Here is an 18,280-nt window from a genome sequence, read left to right as displayed (position 1 = left end):
GACCTGGAAAAAATCTGCAAACCACCAAAAAAATGCCCCTCCTTGGAGTTTAACCAGCAACAGTGCTAACCACCAAGTTAGCTGCGCTACGTAATAATTAATGGACCAAAATATTAACTGTTAACATAAGTGTTTATTCTTGACAGAGATTTATATACACAAGTAGAACTGTAATTCAGTTTTCAGATTTCATAACTTTTAACTTCCTCAGGTTCTTTTTCAGGATCTCCTCCTCTCTCCAAGTACAGGTTGTTGTAGGGATATTGCTTAGGACCCTGAAAGAAGGAGAAAAATGTACAAAAGTTTTAAATTTAAAAAAAATGAAGAAAAAATAAAAAGTAGTGCACAAAACAGATGGCACATCTTAACTAAAATAGAACAGATTTTTCATTTTTAAAACTGTGCTGGCATTGTTGCATAGCTTAAAAAAACATAGAAACAACGAATAAACAAAAGATGAACTTGCATCATTGCTCACTGGTAAACATATGTTAGTATAAATGAAAAAGAGAAAACTGGAAAAACAAAAACAAAGAAAAAAGACATACTCCCTGATCAAGTGTATGTACAATATTTCTATTCTTCATAGTCAGTGAAACTACTATTAAAGCATGTCTAGCATTTATAAAATTTTCTGATAATAATAATAAAAAGCAATAAGTTAAAATCATATACATAACAAATAAAATGATCCCATAAGCCAGTGTGGTGAGCTTCTGAAATCCAGTTTAAAAGAATGTTAAGGACCTGGCCACCTATACTTTAGTGATGTTACTTTGCAACATACAACCCCCCCCAAACACTAAATAATAAAAATGATATATCTGGTGCACTTACAACAGGTTGGTAGGCTGGGAATTTCTCTCCCAGGTAAAACATAAACAACATGAACCCAATAAAACCGAACAGTTGTTTACACATTGTGGACCATGGCACAGGGCTGGGAGACGTATCCACCCGGTTCCGGAGGTACATGTCAAAATCCCAGTGCATCTGAAAACAGAGATGGAAAAATAAATAAAATCAATTTACATTTTTTTTTAATTATTTTCTGTCATAATCAATATCAATCTTTTATAACTATTTTACTTGTTGCTTAAGTGAATTACACACTGCACAGAAACTGCAGAATGAATGCAATGAGAAAACAGAACATCTGTGCAATGAAGAAAAAATCAACACAATCTATTAAAAAGCAATGTTGTTAATGCCCATTGTTGAAATTATTATTATTTGTTTAAGTTTCTAAAAAAAAATTCAACAAAAACATTTCATAAATCAGTACGTAATAAGTTTTGAATTTGGACACACTTTTGTCATTATTATTTCTTAAAGCCTCCGTGCTTAATTCACCAAACTGATAAACAGGAAAAAAAAAAAAAAAAAAAAAAAAAAAAACACAAAACTGTCACCACATGATTTAATTAAGCAAATAGGTAAGGCACTCAAGTCGATTGAATCCCTTTATAAAAAAGTAATACAAATCTTAGACAAAAAAACACATTCATTTCATACTTGTAACATTTAAAAAAAAATGTTAATTTTTAAGCCTCCAAAATTTTAAAACCTTCAGATATGCCTGCTCTGTGTAGAAAACCCTTCATGGTCTTGCACCACCACCGCTGAAACAGTTCAGAAGGAAATCTGTGGGTGGTATGAAACTCGGGTGTGTGATAGAGGTGACTGTGAGATACCCCACAGACGAACCACCTTTGGGATGAATGTGTTATCTGTTGTAGGCGGGAAAATCTGGAACAGCCTTCCATCTACAATAAATGATTGTCTCTCATACTCTTCCTTTAAGGGAAATCTCAAGGAATGGCTTAAAAAGTCTCAAATCTGTGATCATTAATTGTTTATTGTATTAACTATTGCAGTGTTGTGCGATTTTTAATTGTTGTTGATAGTGTGTGTCGTGTAATGTTGCTTGTATCTTTTTACCGAGTCTTGCAGGGGGACTGCAAATGAGCCTTTTGGCTACAATTGGGTATATTTACATTTTAAAATGTTTATCAATGTACAATGTCCCTCTACACAAAATAAAGTGAAATAAAGTTAAATGAATTGAAGAGCATTGCATTCAAAAGTAATGTAGTGATTAATGTGTGTCTGCTGGCAGCATGGTTTCTGGAAGTCCAGATTTACCCTGTTTCAGACATATAGGCTCTTTAGTCTATTTATTGACAACAGTGAATATCACCAGCATCTCACCGGCTCTCCCCAGTTCCTCCTCAGGTCGGGATGGTCCCACTGGTACCAGGGATCCCTCTCATGCTGGGACCGATCTGGTAGTTTTGGATAGTCTCCGAATCTATAAAATGATGGTATAGAGTTAGAGAGTGAGTTTTGTTTCCGCTGCCGGTGTTCTGCCATTTTTTGCTGCTTTGCCAAAAAATGCTACCTAATGGTTTTCTACCTTTGTAGAGCTACTATTTTACTGTGTTTTACTCCTTAGCCCACTTCCTTTTACCCCCAAGTGGTCCTTGTCTCTTGCCAGGCCGTCTTTGTAAATAAGAATGTGTTCTTAATGACCTGCCTGGCTAAATAAAGGCGAATGACTGAATGAATATCAAATGTTGGAGCCAAAATACTTTGATTTATTTTGTTTTATTTATTTAAACACATTACTAAATGAAACTCAAACTGAATATGAATTGTCATTCCCCTTATGGTGACGTCATGTTTAACCTGTCAATCATTCAATCAGTCTTGGTGGGTGGTTGTCATAGAAACCATTATTACCTTCCTGGGTGGTGATTGCACTCGGGTGCGACAGGGGGAAGACAGTTTTTGAACGTGCAAGACAGACAGTGGCGTTCAGTCACAAGTTTATGTTATAAGTTTAAACAGTGGATTTATGTTCGTTTTGATTGCTGCTGCATATCAAATAAATGGATTGGCATATCCTACCTGGATCCTATGTCTGAGCTTTTGAAATTGTTTAAAGCACACATCCTAACTAAAACCAACCCAGTTGCCCTGCTGTATAGCCTATAGCAGTCTTTCCCAACCCTGGTCCTCGAGGCACCCCTATCCTGCATGTTTTAGATGTTTCCCTTCATCATCACACCTGATTCTAATTAATGGTCCTAATTAGCTTGTCATCAAGGTCTTGACACTTCTGTTGATGACACAGCCACTTGTATCACGGTGTGCTGAAGCAGGGAAACATCTAAAACATGCAGGATAGGGGTGCCTCGAGGACCAGGGTTGGGAAACACTGGCCTATAGCAGGGGTCACCAATCCTGGTCCTCGAGGGCCGGTGTCCTGCACGTTTTAGATGTTTCTCTGCTTTAACACACCTGATTCTAATTAATCATCGTCAGCAGCTTGTCATCCAGGTCTGCACAATTCTGTTAATGACAGTCACTTGTATCATGGTGCAACGAAGCAGGGAAACATCTAAAACCTGCAGGGACACCGGCCCTCGAGGACCAGGATTGGTGACCCCTGGCCTATAGGTACAGGCTTTACATCAAATAAAGCAATAGAATTGTTTTTTTTCTCTTTATCGTATAATGTTCACAAAGTGTAATGCAATTCATGTAATGGGTAGTGTATTTTGAAGGATCCAATACTCAACATCCCATATTATCAATTTTACATCGTGCAAGAAATGATGAGCGTGGTAATCAAACTTTGAAAATTGACTGTGCGCATGCGCATAACCTCAAAGTAGCATTTCTCGGCAGGTAGCAAGGATTGGCAGAAAACACCGGTAGTAGGGGTCAGTAGAGGTCAGTAGGGGTCGGTAGGGGCAGCTCACCCCATGCCCTGGTCGGGGTACGGCTCGTAGTCCTCCGCCCTGATGTTGTACTTCTTCGCAGCCGCAGCTCTCTCCTCGGGGGTCTGCGGGAACGGACCAGGCAGGCCGCCCTTTGACGCACTAGAGGCTAAAACAGCAACACATGTCAATTAACACAGTTTCTGGTTCTCAAATGAATTAAAAAAAAAAGTAAAACGTGACTCCGACTTTAATTCAAACCTGCAGCCAAGCCAAGCTAACGTTAGCATGTCAAGGTTACGTCCGCCAGAGCCTCACACTTTGACCCATGTCTTCAGAGAAATCTGTTTCTCAGATAACATTGATTGCAGTGATTAAACTAACCTGCTCTGCTTGCCGACAGAACGGCCGTAACGCCGGGACCTTTCCCCTTGACGAGGGCTCCGGCCCACCGTCGGAAACCAACACCTGCCATGTTTACTGGCTGAGACAATGGCAACTACGCATGCGCAACTCCTAAAGTACGGGGAGCTGTAAGGACCAATTGGAAACGCTTGTAAACAGCATCTGTACTTTTCCACACAGTTGTGTGAAAAAGTATTTGCCCCTTCCTGATTTCTTTTTTTTTTTTGCATGTTTGTTGCACTTAAATGTTTCAGATCATTAAACAAATTTAAATATTAGACAAAGATGACACAAGTAAACACAAAATGCAGTTTTTAAATGAAGGTTTTTTTTTATATAGGGGAAAGAAAAATCCAAACCTACATGGCCCTGTGTGAAAAAGTGATTGCCCCCTAAACCTAATAACTGGTTGGGCCACCCTTAGCAGCAACAACTGCAATCAAGCGTTTGCGATAACTGGCAACGAGTCTTTTCCAGCTGTTGAGGAAATTTGGCCTACTCATCTTTGCAGAATTGTTGTAATTCAGCCACATTGGAGGGTTTTCGAGCATGAACCGCCTTTTTAAGGTCACGCCACAGCATCTCAATGGGATTCAGGTCAGGACTTTGACTAGGCCACTCCAAAGTCTTCATTTAGTTTTTCTTAAGCCATCAGAGGTTGGACTTGCTGGTGTGTTTCGGATCATTGTCCTGCTGCAGAACCCGAGTGGCTTCAGCTTGAGGTCACAAACAGATGGCCAGACATTCTCCTTCAGGATGTTTTGGTGGACAGCAGAATTCATGGTTCCATTCACCACAGCAAGTCTTCCAGGTCCTGAAGCAGCAGAACAGCCCCAGACCATCACACTACCAGCACCATGTTTTACTGTTGGTATGATGTTCCTTTTCTGAAATGCCGTGTTACTTTTACGCCAGATGTCATGGGACATGCACCTTCCAAAAAGTTAAACTTTTGTCTCGTCAGTCCACAAAGTATTTCCCCAAAAGTCTTGGGGATTATCAAGATGTTTTCTGGCAAAACTGAGACAAGCCTTTATGTTCTTTTTGCTCAGCAGTGGTTTTCGTTTCCGACACCCGCTATGTTTACTGGCTGAGAGAATGGCAATTACGTATGCGCAACTCCCAAAGTATGGGGAGCTGTAAGGACCAATTGGAAACGCTTGTAAGCATAGACATGTATACATATATATACAGTATGTATATGTCTATGCTTGTAAATATCTTGAACTTATCAAGTGACATAATCGAATTTATTAATAATACATGTGCTAGAAACCTAGATTGCATTTCAAAAGAAATGCTGCTTAAACAGGAGCATTTAAAATACTTTAACTGTAAGAAGTGCTAAAAATGTTGTTGTAAATTTAAAGTAAGCATGCAAGATTTTTATTTTGAGGTTATTTTCTGCACTCATCTGGCAGCTGAAATCACTGGGAAAATCACAGGAGACTGAACTGAAATAAATATTTCTCCCTGAATTGCGTTTTTGCAACTTGGGGTGTCTGATATTAGTCATGTACATATGACTGATACATAGTTAGTCTGTGTACTACGGACACAACTACATAAACAGGTGTAGACAGCAGACACTGAGGTCGTCAGAGGGTGGGACTGCAGGTGAGGATGTCAGTACTGTAGGTATTCAACAGATACATATAGACATATAGAAGCAAGCACTGGGATGGCCAAAGGGTGGGACTGCAGGGCAAAAATGCAGCTCCAGAGGCTCTGGCCTGCAAATGTGTACAAAAGAGACAGAGAGGGGGCAGACCAGCACAACAAACTACGAGAACAATGGACTGTAATTATGCTTATGAGACACTTAATAACTGGACTGAGCAGTAGATAAAAAGGACGAGGGGCACCGCTCAGTGGATCATGTTATTGTCCCTCCTGCAGCAGGTCTATAGCAGCATGTCTAGGATGTAGATACGTCTAAGATGAGTCTGCTCCAGTCTTGTCCTGTAGCTGTCGTTTTGACTACTGGGCTACTACTGGGTTTGGTTTTAAAGGTGGAGGTGGTGTCAGCCTCCTTAACCCCAATTTGAAGTTGGTTCCATAGTAACGGTTCCTGAGAGCAGAAGAGTGTCCTCCAAATCTATATTTGGATACTCTAGGAACTACGAGTACACCTGCACTCTCAGAGTGGAGAGCTCTATTAGGAACGTAAGGCGCTATCAGGTCTTGCAAATATCACTGAGATATATGCAAGTAATACAATTTTGAATTGGATTCTGAGTTTTATGGGGAGCCAATGGAGGGAGGCTTACACAGGAGAGACGTGCTCTGTCTTGCTGATTCGTGTCAACACTGGAGCTGCTGCATTTTGGATCAGCTGGAGGATATTCAGGGAATTACTTGGACACATTACTTGCTCATAGCACATTGCAGATCTCTAGTCTAGAAGTTACAAACATGTGAATTAGTTTTTTTTAGCATCACTCTGAGTGAGGATGCTCCTAATCTTGGCAATATTACGGAGGTGAAAAAAAGCCTGTCATACAAACGTGATTAAGTTAGGACATCAATGAGGACAAAAGTAAAAACTTGAATATTGTTTTGTAGTGTTTTATTCATGTACTTAGCAGAGGGCACTAGCCTGTTAAAAGCAACATGAAAAGTGCTTGAGTGGCTGAAGGGAACTTGGTCTCAGAGTGAATGCACTGAAGCTCTGAGGCATGTTCATCTTCTTATCAGATCCTGCTCAGGTGCACATGTGCATTTACTAAGGGATCGTCACTCTGCCACCAGCACTACACTGAGGAAAGTTCATCAGAGAAGTTCTGCAATGTCCTTCTCCACATTCTCAATGGGGCAGTGAAGGTCATACCTGCAGCAAAGGAAGATATAGTTAGTTTTTTTTTTTTAAATAATAAGGGTCTTAACCTACTTGTGATATGTAGTTGATGAGTACACCTTTTGAAGGGTATGCCATCTGCAGTAATGAGAAATCTCTCAAAATTCCATCTAATGTCATTGACTTTGATTGGAGACCAGTAGAGCTTCTTTATGTCTCCAATAACAGGATTCACAAATGGCAGATAATCCTGTAGACAACACAAATCCACAGTAGTTCAGTGCTGCCAGCAAAAATACTATACAATAATTAATACATGTATCTCCTCGTAAAATGCAATTTACCTTCAGAAATGTGAAAAGAGGCTCTTCATTTAACCCATTCACCTCTATCTTTCCAAAGATAGGAAACTTTGGCACAAACCCACCACCTGGTCTCACATACTTCAGAATATTGAGGGCTTCATGATTCTCTTCTACAGAAAGAAAAATGTATTATATAAGTGCTGTAAACATATTGTATAACTTATGAAAAACAAAATGTGTGCATCTACATATCCGTCCTCAAATCCATATGGAAACTTGTATGTGCTGAAAGCATTGGAATCACATAGATATAGTATTTTCATTTGTTAATTTTTATATAAGTGACTGTTTTAACCTATAGCAAAATAGTGGACATTAAAAACTCAATGTTTTCATTGTAAAATGAAATTGGTTAAATATGGAAGAGCATAAAATGCTAAATTGGCCCCTGGCGTATAGTGGAGCATCATCTCCCCACATTTGTAACACACCTACCAGGTGACTGAAGACCAAACTGGTTGCAGGGGAATCCTAACACAATGAAGTTGAGGTCACCATACATTTCCATCAGTGCATTCATTCGGTGGTACTGCGAAAACAGGAGAAAAAAATCAAATACCTCAAGTAAGATGACTGAAAAGGTTATGGTTATAATCACTTGGGGCTAATGCGGAATCACCTCCTCTATTGTTGACCCTCAGAAAGTGGCAACATTCACGATGAGAAGTACTTTATCCTTGTAGCTGCTGAGTGGAATCTGCTGTCCATCCAGAGTCTCCGCAGAGAAATCATAGACTGATGTATTCGCCATGCTTGTTCTTCAGCTTGTACGTGGACTGTCGTCAGTCAGGAGTGAGCCTTCACTCAGCTATCCTGTTGATTTGTGTCATTCCCTGAAACAGAACCCCTGGGTCAGCGATTATTCAGCATGACTGACTTCATTGTTACTGTGGGCTGAGGTGAAATGGCATGGTGGCTAAATACTCCACACATGTATACCATTAACAGTAGCTGTTAAAATAGAAGCATCTATTTAGAATTTGGACATTAAATGTTCAACATCCATATGTTTGGCTCTGCAGGATAAGATACTTGTTCTGACTGCATCCTCCACTCACAAATGTAACATTAACATAAATAAGTCTAACCCCAGAAGCAAAATTCAAGTCTTACATTGTTTCTTTGACCTTTCGTTAGTTGTTTGTGACAACTGCTGCACAATTATGAAATAAAGATAGTTTATTTGGGTCCTTATACCTGTATCTAGTATTTAAAAAATATTGTAGTGTGGAATTCAGTCAGTTAGAATCATGTAAAACTATACCTGCAAGGATGATTTTATTTTACATTTTGTACATTATATTTTAGAAATATATCAGCAAAACATAAAGTGAAAAACATACAATGCAGGTGAAGAGCCATTTTTTATGTTGTGCAAGTATTTGCTTTTCCACTAGGGTGCAGTATGATTTCAGTTACTTTCTTTTTTAATGTGTATCTTTTATGGGATAGCTGTAATATGAATTTCAAAACTTTAGTCCACTCAGACCCATGAACATGGTTGTAAACTTTTCTTATTCTTCATTTGAATCAGGTGTGTTGTTACAGGGAAACACCTAAAACATGTAGGGCCGTGTTACTTGAGGACTGGAACTGAGAAACACTGCATTATAGAAACAACAAAACTACTTCGAGAAAGCATCCCTTTCTTCTCTTTCCTGCAGAGCTCACATCTTTCACAGAAAATGACAGGAGTAACAAAAAGTATGGGTAAACAAGAAACTCATATCTTTTATTACAAATGTGACAACATTACACCAGTCTAATTCGAAAGCAACAAGTTTTAAAATACTTTGTAAAAATAAAATTATATGACAAATTTAATTTCCAAAATTGATTGGCAAGGACCAAATCAAATACACAAACTCTGATAAACATTTACCAGCCACATCCATTACCAAAATACCCCAGTAACTTTAAGGGGCTCACAACAAGTATTGAGTGTTTAGTTATCACATAATTTTTAAAATAGTCTCTTTTTATACAGTGTGGGGGGGGGGGGGGGGGGGGTGGTAAATTCTATACATTTGTAAGATGCCTTATAAAAAATAAAAATAAAAAAAAAAAGAATCAAGCTGTTGGCTTCCTCATTGGGATTGGTTTGGGCACTCCTGGACCCTGAACATGAGCTGGTGGTTGTGCAGGAGCAACATTATTGTCCAAGTTCCAATAATCCACTTCTCCATACCTAAATCTGACAGAACATTTTGAACTTCAATTAAAACCACTTACACAGATACGGTTGTGCAGTGAACATTTCATTGTTTATCTGCTTCATTGAAGCTACAAGTAAATAGATAAAAAAAAGGTTCATACTCAGAAATTGGAGCTGCGGTAGATGGTAGAATCGGAGGCTAGAGGAAGAGGGGAAAACACAAATAAATCACAAAACAGCCACAAAGAAATACTAAAAACTGAACATATACACACCACTGCTAGAAGTGATGGTAATTTGCAGAAGAGGAGTATATCTCCTAAATGGCATGAAAAATGGCCCTAGCTTTATACCCCAGTTTAAGTCAACATTGTCATCTGCTATAACACTGTTGTGTTTGTCATGAAGGAGCACATTTACGCTGCTCGCACCACCAAATCTGAGCGGGCACCCAGCATATTCCCATGCTGGTAAACATTGTAAATTGTCTGCAGACTCTACTTGGTTGTTGCACCATCAACAACATTGCTATGCTCCAGACCAAGACATTTAACCATTTATCTGTCTGGTGATTGCATTTTATTATAATAATAAAAAGAAGAAATAAATCAACATTTTCACTGCAAAAAATACACTACAGAGAATATATATTTAAATTGAAACATAAATTTACCCTCTCAGGTGGGACTTGTGCTGGAAGCTGGGCTGTGGCTCTTGTTTGAACACTGCTGCTTGAGTTTGCATTTGCATTTGTAGCATTACGTGATCTGAAAATAAAAATCCATTAACACATAAAAACAACATATAAATACATACACATATCAGCACATATTTTTTAAAAAAAGAGTAAGTGCTTACTTATGGTTCCGTTTTAGACAGACATTCAAGGAATCCCTCCTGAAGACGTAAAGGAGCACCAGAATGAGAATGACAAGAAGAGGAACCACCGCCAGGAAGAAGATCAACAGGCCGTTCCTGAGGGAGTAGTCTGATACAGAGGATCAGGTGTGGATAAGGAAAATTGTTATAGATATAAATGCATTGGTTACACTGAAAAGTCAATATGTATTATTGCTGGATTGATTATATATCAGTATTGTTACTGTATATACTTAGAGTATGATATTAAAATTGTATATACTGCAACACGTGGTCCCGTGAGCTCTAAAACATGAGTTTGCTTGATCACAGTTTTAGCTGGGAGGCCTAACTGGCTGAGAAGTGAATGATGACATAGTTTCTGACCTCAGAGACCTACAGTAGCAAGGAGAAACTGATGTGCCAAGAACTTCTCATATATACAAAAAATTAGTAACACAAAGTCACATAAAATTCCAGCAATAAATGCTACAAAGTTGTTGCGGCAGAAAACAGAAAGATTAATATGAGTAACATAATGCTCTGATACAAAACACAGTTTCTCTACCTCAATAATTTAAAAGGTGACCTGAATAAAAATAAAAGGCGGTTTAATATGTCTCTTGGGTTCTCAATGTCAAGGTTTCCTACTTGACGTTGATGCTTGTAGCATTTTATTTTCTGCATAGTAGAGTATTTTATGCCCTTTTGTTGTTTTGTTATCTTGAATATAAAATCATTAAAGTTAGTTTGAACCTACCTATCTGAGCAGGACCACTGTCGATGCTGCCACCCCGTCCTGATTTGTCACAGTGGGGTGGAGCCCAACCGTTGTTACAGTGGCAGTGCCCTTGATCATTACAGAGCTGAAGAAAACACAACATTGTCAGGCTTGCTCTTATTGGTTGGTAATTAGCTGGAAAGTAAGTCTTTATTTACCCCTCTTCCATTGCAGGTGGTCTTAGCATCACAGTCCAAGTTGGGCAACAGAGCAGACGCATTCACACACTTAAAGTCCAGGCAGGTCTACAGGAGAGAACGACTTATTTATGCAACCAAAATGATTCACCTCATTCCATTTTAACATTTTCCTTCTCTCCTCTTTTGCAGTAATACTGATCAAAATACTTTTCATTCTCATGAATAAGCGTACCTTTCCTTTACCACAAGGGCTGCCGGGGTTCACGTAGGCAGGGTCGAGCACGTCTGTGCCAAGGTTGAAGTCTGCATTCACACACGTGGACCCGTCAACTATCTGGATACTGACTTGGGCACCAGGAGGGGGGTTATTCACATCCACGTTGGTGCACTGCACCTTTCCACACATTGCATTTCTGAAACACAGCCAGTTCTTCCAGTTACTTAATCTACTTGCTTCTTTCTCTGAAATTACAGTTTTCCACCGTCCATTGGTAAATTTATTACTGCCAATTGTTAGAAACCAGAGAACTTACGCCACGCTACATTTGATGTAGGCTCCACCGCTGGTGATTCCACAGTTTCCAAATAAGTTTCCTTTAGTATTTGCATACGTAAAGCAATCATCTGCTGCTTTTACTGCAGGATCTGCGCAAGGGAGAAGTTAAAGATAATATATTATCGATGAGAGAAGTGCATAAACAACTTTACAAGAGGTCGCTACATCCTGGCAGACCTTGGGAAGCACTCAATCATAATTTCTGTAACATTTAGAGTCAAAGTTATACATATGAAAGGTAAGAAAACACACAGAAATTTAGAGAACAAAAACGGGCAACAAAAACTGCATTTACCTGGTGCAAACAAATGTTTGCACTGGAAATCGTACGTCTGGCAGCGACCTTCGTAGCAGTATGCAGCATCGTTCTCACAGGGCAGCCCATCCATGATGTAGAAGTCGTCAGGGCAGGACGAACGTCCGCCATCACAATACTCAGGAAGATCACAGGTGTTGACAGACTTTCTGCATGGTGTTCCAGCAACTTTGATCTACAACGAGACCCAACCGCGTCAAACATGTGCTGCCACAATGCAAAAATGATCACCCATATTCAGTGTTGACGTGAATAAAACTCTAGCTAAAGTCCAGCGTTTTGCAGACCTGACACTTGTCGCAGCACTCTCCTTCAGCACAAGACGAGCCCCTTGTAAACTTACAGGTGGCTGCATCACAGCAATCGTTCTTGCATTCCTGTGTTTAATAAAAGAATGAAAACACTTACTCATTAAAATGGACATTAATGTAAGAATTGAACTCTACGTGCATATTTCAGATATAACACTCCTGACAGTAAATACTTTGGTCTGTAAGTTCTGTCAACTGTTGTAATTTTGCTTTTCACTTTTTAGAGTGTAACCTTAATGAAACATGCTTTACGTGTGTTATAGATACACATCATTTGTTTGGATCAGAGTAGGAAAACTGTCATCAGTTGTGATAAGAATAATTCAGGAAGGTTTATAGAAATCAGTACATGAAGTACTGAATTCTATTTGTATTTATTTTTTGTCTGTCCCACAGGGTGTACTCGACCTCTGGCGTGCCACAGTCACACTCCTCTCCTTTGTCCAGGCGTCCGTTGCCACATTCGGCAGTGCCAATCACATCTGATGGAGAGGGCTGATTTCTCAGACACACGCCTCCACCACGGATAATCAGCGTCTCAAAGTCGTTTGCACTGCACTGGCTGAACTTGGTAGAACCTCTATAAAAAAAAGAATGCGTTATACTCATTTCATATAATACTGCAAAATCAATTGCATTACCCAAGTATAAACCTGTCATTGGTGGAGAATGCTTTACCCAGCAGTTGCAGACATGATGCAGCTTTTTCCATCACAGTTGCAGCGCGTACTGTCGTGATTCATGCCCAGGTTATGGCCCATCTCATGGGCCACCACAGTTGAGATATAAGGCAAACTGTTGTCACTAAACTGTAAAAAATACAGCAGCTGACAGGTTATCTGTCCATATCTAAATATATATACCCCTCCTCCCAAAGCCAGGATCATATATCAGCATTGTGGTTAAAAAAGAAAAACAAATCAAAACAAAGTATAAAAACTACTTGGTTTAGCATTAATCCATGGAGCAGCGCAACTAAAAAAAGTGTAGAAATTAAAGGATCCATCATGAAGTTGAATAAAGCAAAATATCCATATTATTAGGCTGGGCTAATAACTTAACATTTTCCATTTCAATTATATCAAAAGGATACATGTTACAATCATTTTTTTTTAAGTGCTTTGAATCATGGATTTGGGTGTTTGAAGTGAACACACTCTCTCTTTGTTTGAGGCCATCAAAGTCTGACAATATGTCATTCAGTGAGCAGTTCAGAGTTGCATCTTATTGCGACATCGCAGACTCAGATCCAAGTGGTATTATCCATCTTTATCTTCACCTAGGGGGCAACATCTAGCTCCCTAAACTAATGAGCGCAAGGAAGTGGCAATATGTGCAGTTCCTCAAATGACCACTAGGGGATGTCACCCCCTATTGACTCTCAAAACATCCAACTTCACAGCAGAGATAATCATACTTACAGCTTAGTTTAAATAAATAAATAAATACATACACTTTTGCTCTTCATAGTTAGATTTCACATCCGTGACAACTGTACAGTAGGTACATTTTTAAGTTTCTTATCATATAAAATCACTGTAGACTTTTGGAAAAAGTCTACAGGAAATGTCTGTGGAAATGTCTATTCATAATCACTTCAGCTACTCAGGGCTTTTTATTTTTGGTGAAAACTGGGTTGGGTTGCAGTCAGCTCCTGCCAAGAGCACGTCTTCCATAGGTCTGAGAGATAGGTTACCATACTTCAGAAACCTATGGGTAACATCGAAGAGGGTTTGCTCTGCTCTTTTTATACAGTCCATGTCTCCACCCAGTTTCTCATTTTGCTGCTTTGTTCTACCTCTGAAGTTGGAATTGCAAAACTGTAACAGCAATTACAAAAGAGGCATTCCTTCTCATGAAAGGAGTAGCATGGACTTAAGATACCAACTTCACTTCCTTAAACCAGCTATTATGAATATAGTTCAAATTATTTGGTTAGAAATTATATAGTTTATAAAAAAAAGAAAGCATGTCTCTTGTATTTTGACCAAATCATGTCATAGACCTTTTGTTAAACACTCAGGGATTTGTGAAAACGTTTAACAAAGGGTCAAGATGTGTCTCCTCAAAGTAGATTTTCCTGTACACAAAAATTGCAGTTTGGAATTGACTTGTTTTGAATATTGGTATCAATCAATCAAACAGATATGCTGTCTTTTCTAAGAGATCACAGAGAAAAAAAGAATCTAAGGAATGCAAAATCCCAAAGAAAGAAGCCTTGTCATGGAGCTTTGCGAGCCATCGTTCCAGTCTAACCTGTGTGACTAGTCTTGTGCAGAACTTGTGACGAAGAGCAACACTTATTGAAACATCTATGAATAATGCAGATGGTATCAGTTTCTCTGCAATAGCTCATGCTGGCAAAGCAGCACGGTACGGGCATCAGAGGTTAAAATGAGAGTTCAACCAACCACATTGATTCCTCCTGAAGTTGCTACGGAGCAGACGGTTCCCACAAAGGCCATGCCCAGCACACCTCCGCCATACGGTCCGGGCCTACCACTGGAGAAAAGGTGGACCGAGAGATGAGCCCCAGATGTCACTTCGATTTTCAAAACGATTTAAATCATGTCAGGTTTATGCCAAACTTACACAATGAGCTGACCCATGTCGTGTCTGATTTTTGGTAACAGGGTGGCCTTCCTCCATTTAACAAACCTCCCCAACACCTCTCCTGCAGAGCCATCCACACTAAAAGGATTACTATCCTTAAAAATCTCCAGGCCAACAAGCACAACACGGATGTTCAGCTGCTTGTAGTACTGGAACAGAATGTGCAACAAGAAAACATATCAGCACAGATTAGCACATCAATATGATTAGAATTGATATTTTCTCTTTACCAACGGCATCAAATCTCACCCCATCCAGTAGATTAGCCATTTCCACCATCTCTTCTCGCACGGCTGTCTCATTTTTTTCCTTAAAATTATACTGTTAATAAAAAGTTACATAACAATGAGAAAAATGTCTTGATTATGAATTAAATGTTAACATCCTTCAGGACTTTATTCTCCAATAATATAATGGTCTATAAAAAAAATCACTTCAATGTATTAAAAAAAGCACTACAATGTTTGTAACCAACTATTAAAAAGGCAGAATATTTACACCGTTCCACCTCAGATCCTCAGATCTTTCAAGTAAATGTTAATTACATCAATTCAGAGTCTTTATGTTAACCAAAGATGGAGATTAGAAAAATAACCACTCTAGTCCTGTGAAACCTGGGCTACTAAAAAAAGAAACTATGAAGGAATCCTATTTAACAAGAAGTGAGACTGAAGAAGAAACAGAAGGAAGCTGAAATTCAAAAAAGAACACAGAGTTAGAGCTCCGTGAACTGGAATACAATTGCATGTGTGTACAAAATGTCACACATGCAATGTACATTTTCAATCATAGGCAGAAAGGTAGCTTCCATAAAATTTGGATTGCATCTAAAAAGTAGAGCACTGTTAAAAAAAAAGAGCTTCTTGACAAGAATTATATTATAATAATAAAAGCAAACCACTTGCAGCCAAATCACTGTTGTTTACAGATAAGAGGATTTGTAGACAATCACGCCTACTTACCCTCAGATTATCAACAACCAGCACCAACTCCACATAACTGGTTTGAGGTAAATTGCGTTTTCTCTGTTGGAACAAACGGTGAAGAGGGTCAGGTACAACCACATTAAAAACCCTGTTGCACTGTACGTATCCAGGTACAATGAACACGGTTGGGGTCCTTACCCTCAGCAGAGAAACCAGCGACTGGCCTGGCTCGAAGGGTTCATGACTCGGTGCTGATGCAGCCTCGCCAACGACACCACAGGTGACGGGCTCGGACTGGGAGTCCTTCAGGAGGTACAGAAGATGCTCATTAGTGGTGGAGTCCGGCACAGGCTCAAGTCCAAATGTCTCGTTTCCCAGAACGATCACACCCCTGCAGAGGAGTCGTGCAAAACACATGTATCAGTAGAGAAACGCTAGAAAATTCATGTAACGGCAGTAACATGGGACTGGAAATCTGTTGGTATTAAATGACATAGCTGACTTAATGGGAAAAAAAAAGGGATTCACTTGTTAATATTTGGCAGGTACCTCCTCACACAAAATTTAATTTTTTTGTATAGAGGATACATTCTCTCTTTTTCTAAAACAATATTGAAAAAGTATGCAAAATCTTGTGGGAAAAAATGTTAATACCAAAAACAAAGGCCGGCTATAGTTTAATCTATTTTTCAAGGTAAGAATTGGTGACCAGCGCAACTCTGTGTAGCTGATTTTCAAGAGAAAAATTCAAACCTGAGGCCAGAGCACGTGCTGAGTGCCACCACTGAACTCTCATATCCACCAACCTCTCCATGGTAATAGCAATGCACCTGGGAAAGGAGAAGTAAAATCAGGTGTCAGGGCTGACGTTCAAACCAGCCTCATCGACCAAAATGAGAACTCATGAACTCACATGTTGGCTTGGATGTGACGTCTTGTAAGAACCAGAGGCATCACGTGAATACTGAACAAACTTTGGGTGTAGGAAGTCTCTGACAGGAGGAGGAAACAAACCTAACATTTAATTTTGAATGTGTATAGGGATTCATAATACTGTCAGTGTCATGTGACTCACTGTGCATTTACCTGTTCTTTTTTAAATGAAGAAGGTGTCTTCTGTTGTTAATGTTGAGTGCATATGATACTTCATCTGCATAGTTCTAACAGTGGAAAAATAGGAAAACATTGCATAATAATCAGTAAAAATAAAATAGAATGAAATAAATAAATAATAATAATAATCATCAGGGACCAACCTCATTTGATTGTATTGGTTTTTTGATGCTCCGAGTAAACCTATGTATTACCTGAGGTTTCACAATGGAGTACTTTGACAATTTTGATATAAAACCATTAATGTCTTCTGCATGAAAAAGTAAACACAAAGGGAATAGTTAGATTAAGTAACGCCTTACCCTCCCACAGCAAACAAACTCACACAAGTAATCCAACCACATACATACCCACAAAAAAAGAAAAAAGATTGATTTGATAAAATTCAGCAAAAGCATCCTATGGCTCCAATTATGAGTTTTTAAAACATGAAAGGAGAGGATAAAGATCCAGTAGCCAAATCCAAATTAAATGTCGTTGTTGATGACGTGAGCACGAAAAGGAAATGGAACTTTTTCTCTTTTCGATCCAAACAGACTACAAAGATGTGTCTCACCTGTGTTTTCCGCCCCAAAAATACAAAACTGCCAGAGAAAAACTAATAGGATGTATTTTCTGCTCATGATTCTCGGTGAAATGTCCCAATCGTGTCACCTTTGGCGGAAGGGAAAAGCTGCCACTGATGAAGTTGTCTCGCTGGACAGGTGTGGAGGTGGGCGGGGCTAAGGGAGGTGACCTGACAAACAGCCCGGTACCTTGTTCCTTATTGTATATTATAATATTTGCTGCTGAAAATTCCAGTAATGTTGAAATTTTATTTTTGATACGTCGTTGTTTCAATTGATATTACGTCATAGCGCGAGGATAAATAAATGTGTCTTGTGCTCTTGTGTGCGCGCCTCGCGTAATTGTGCTGGTGTATTGTTGAATTCCACAACCTGCTGTGGTCAAGGCAACGACGGGGGCCGTAAAGGGTCATAAATCACATTCTGTTGATTTTATTTATTGTTTTAGAGTTGACAGATTACATTTTCAAAACATGTTTAGGAAAAAAAGTTTCGTCTAATTTCATACTGTTATAAACTTTACTTATATAGTACTATTTCTTTCTTTCTTTCTTTCTTTCTTTCTTTCTTTCTTTCTTTCTTTCTTTCTTTCTTTCTTTCTTTCTTTCTTTCTTTCTTTCTTTCTTTCGTGTATTTCAGTTGACTATGATTTT

The 18,280-nt window shown here is 39.0% G+C and overlaps 3 protein-coding genes across 3 annotated transcripts; all 3 read right to left on the bottom strand.

Annotated features, from left to right (window-relative positions):
• Positions 1-113: 113 nt before the first annotated feature.
• Positions 114-4,241, bottom strand: ndufb8 (NADH:ubiquinone oxidoreductase subunit B8). The gene is made up of 5 exons (XM_061707766.1): positions 4,110-4,241; positions 3,768-3,894; positions 2,212-2,311; positions 838-993; positions 114-275 (listed from the first exon to the last, which is right to left on the bottom strand). The coding sequence occupies exons 1-5, from the start codon at positions 4,198-4,200 to the stop codon at positions 183-185; spliced, it is 567 nt and encodes a 188-aa protein (XP_061563750.1). The 5' UTR covers positions 4,201-4,241; the 3' UTR covers positions 114-182.
• A 2,441-nt stretch (positions 4,242-6,682) lies between these two features.
• gpx9 (glutathione peroxidase 9) lies at positions 6,683-8,107 on the bottom strand. Its single transcript, XM_061707684.1, has 5 exons — positions 7,912-8,107; positions 7,728-7,821; positions 7,272-7,402; positions 7,047-7,177; positions 6,683-6,960 (listed from the first exon to the last, which is right to left on the bottom strand). The coding sequence occupies exons 1-5, from the start codon at positions 8,041-8,043 to the stop codon at positions 6,903-6,905; spliced, it is 546 nt and encodes a 181-aa protein (XP_061563668.1). The 5' UTR covers positions 8,044-8,107; the 3' UTR covers positions 6,683-6,902.
• Positions 8,108-9,005: 898 nt separating this feature from the next.
• On the bottom strand, positions 9,006-17,752 carry zgc:174164 (uncharacterized protein LOC570656 homolog). Its single transcript, XM_061707713.1, has 22 exons — positions 17,618-17,752; positions 17,205-17,311; positions 17,035-17,108; positions 16,862-16,940; positions 16,702-16,778; positions 16,147-16,339; positions 15,985-16,047; positions 15,272-15,343; positions 15,002-15,171; positions 14,821-14,911; positions 13,088-13,218; positions 12,818-12,989; positions 12,386-12,475; positions 12,078-12,273; positions 11,760-11,871; positions 11,459-11,639; positions 11,245-11,331; positions 11,066-11,171; positions 10,306-10,435; positions 10,121-10,214; positions 9,609-9,646; positions 9,006-9,486 (listed from the first exon to the last, which is right to left on the bottom strand). Exons 1-22 carry the CDS (start codon positions 17,682-17,684, stop codon positions 9,363-9,365), a joined length of 2,454 nt encoding a protein of 817 aa, XP_061563697.1. The 5' UTR covers positions 17,685-17,752; the 3' UTR covers positions 9,006-9,362.
• Positions 17,753-18,280: the final 528 nt, after the last annotated feature.

Source organism: Cololabis saira, chromosome 19 (assembly GCF_033807715.1).
Source record: "Cololabis saira isolate AMF1-May2022 chromosome 19, fColSai1.1, whole genome shotgun sequence".
NCBI classification, from domain to species: Eukaryota; Metazoa; Chordata; class Actinopteri; order Beloniformes; family Belonidae; genus Cololabis; species Cololabis saira.
The sequence above is the reverse complement of the archived record's forward strand: the minus strand, read 5'-3'. Positions and strand labels throughout refer to the sequence as shown.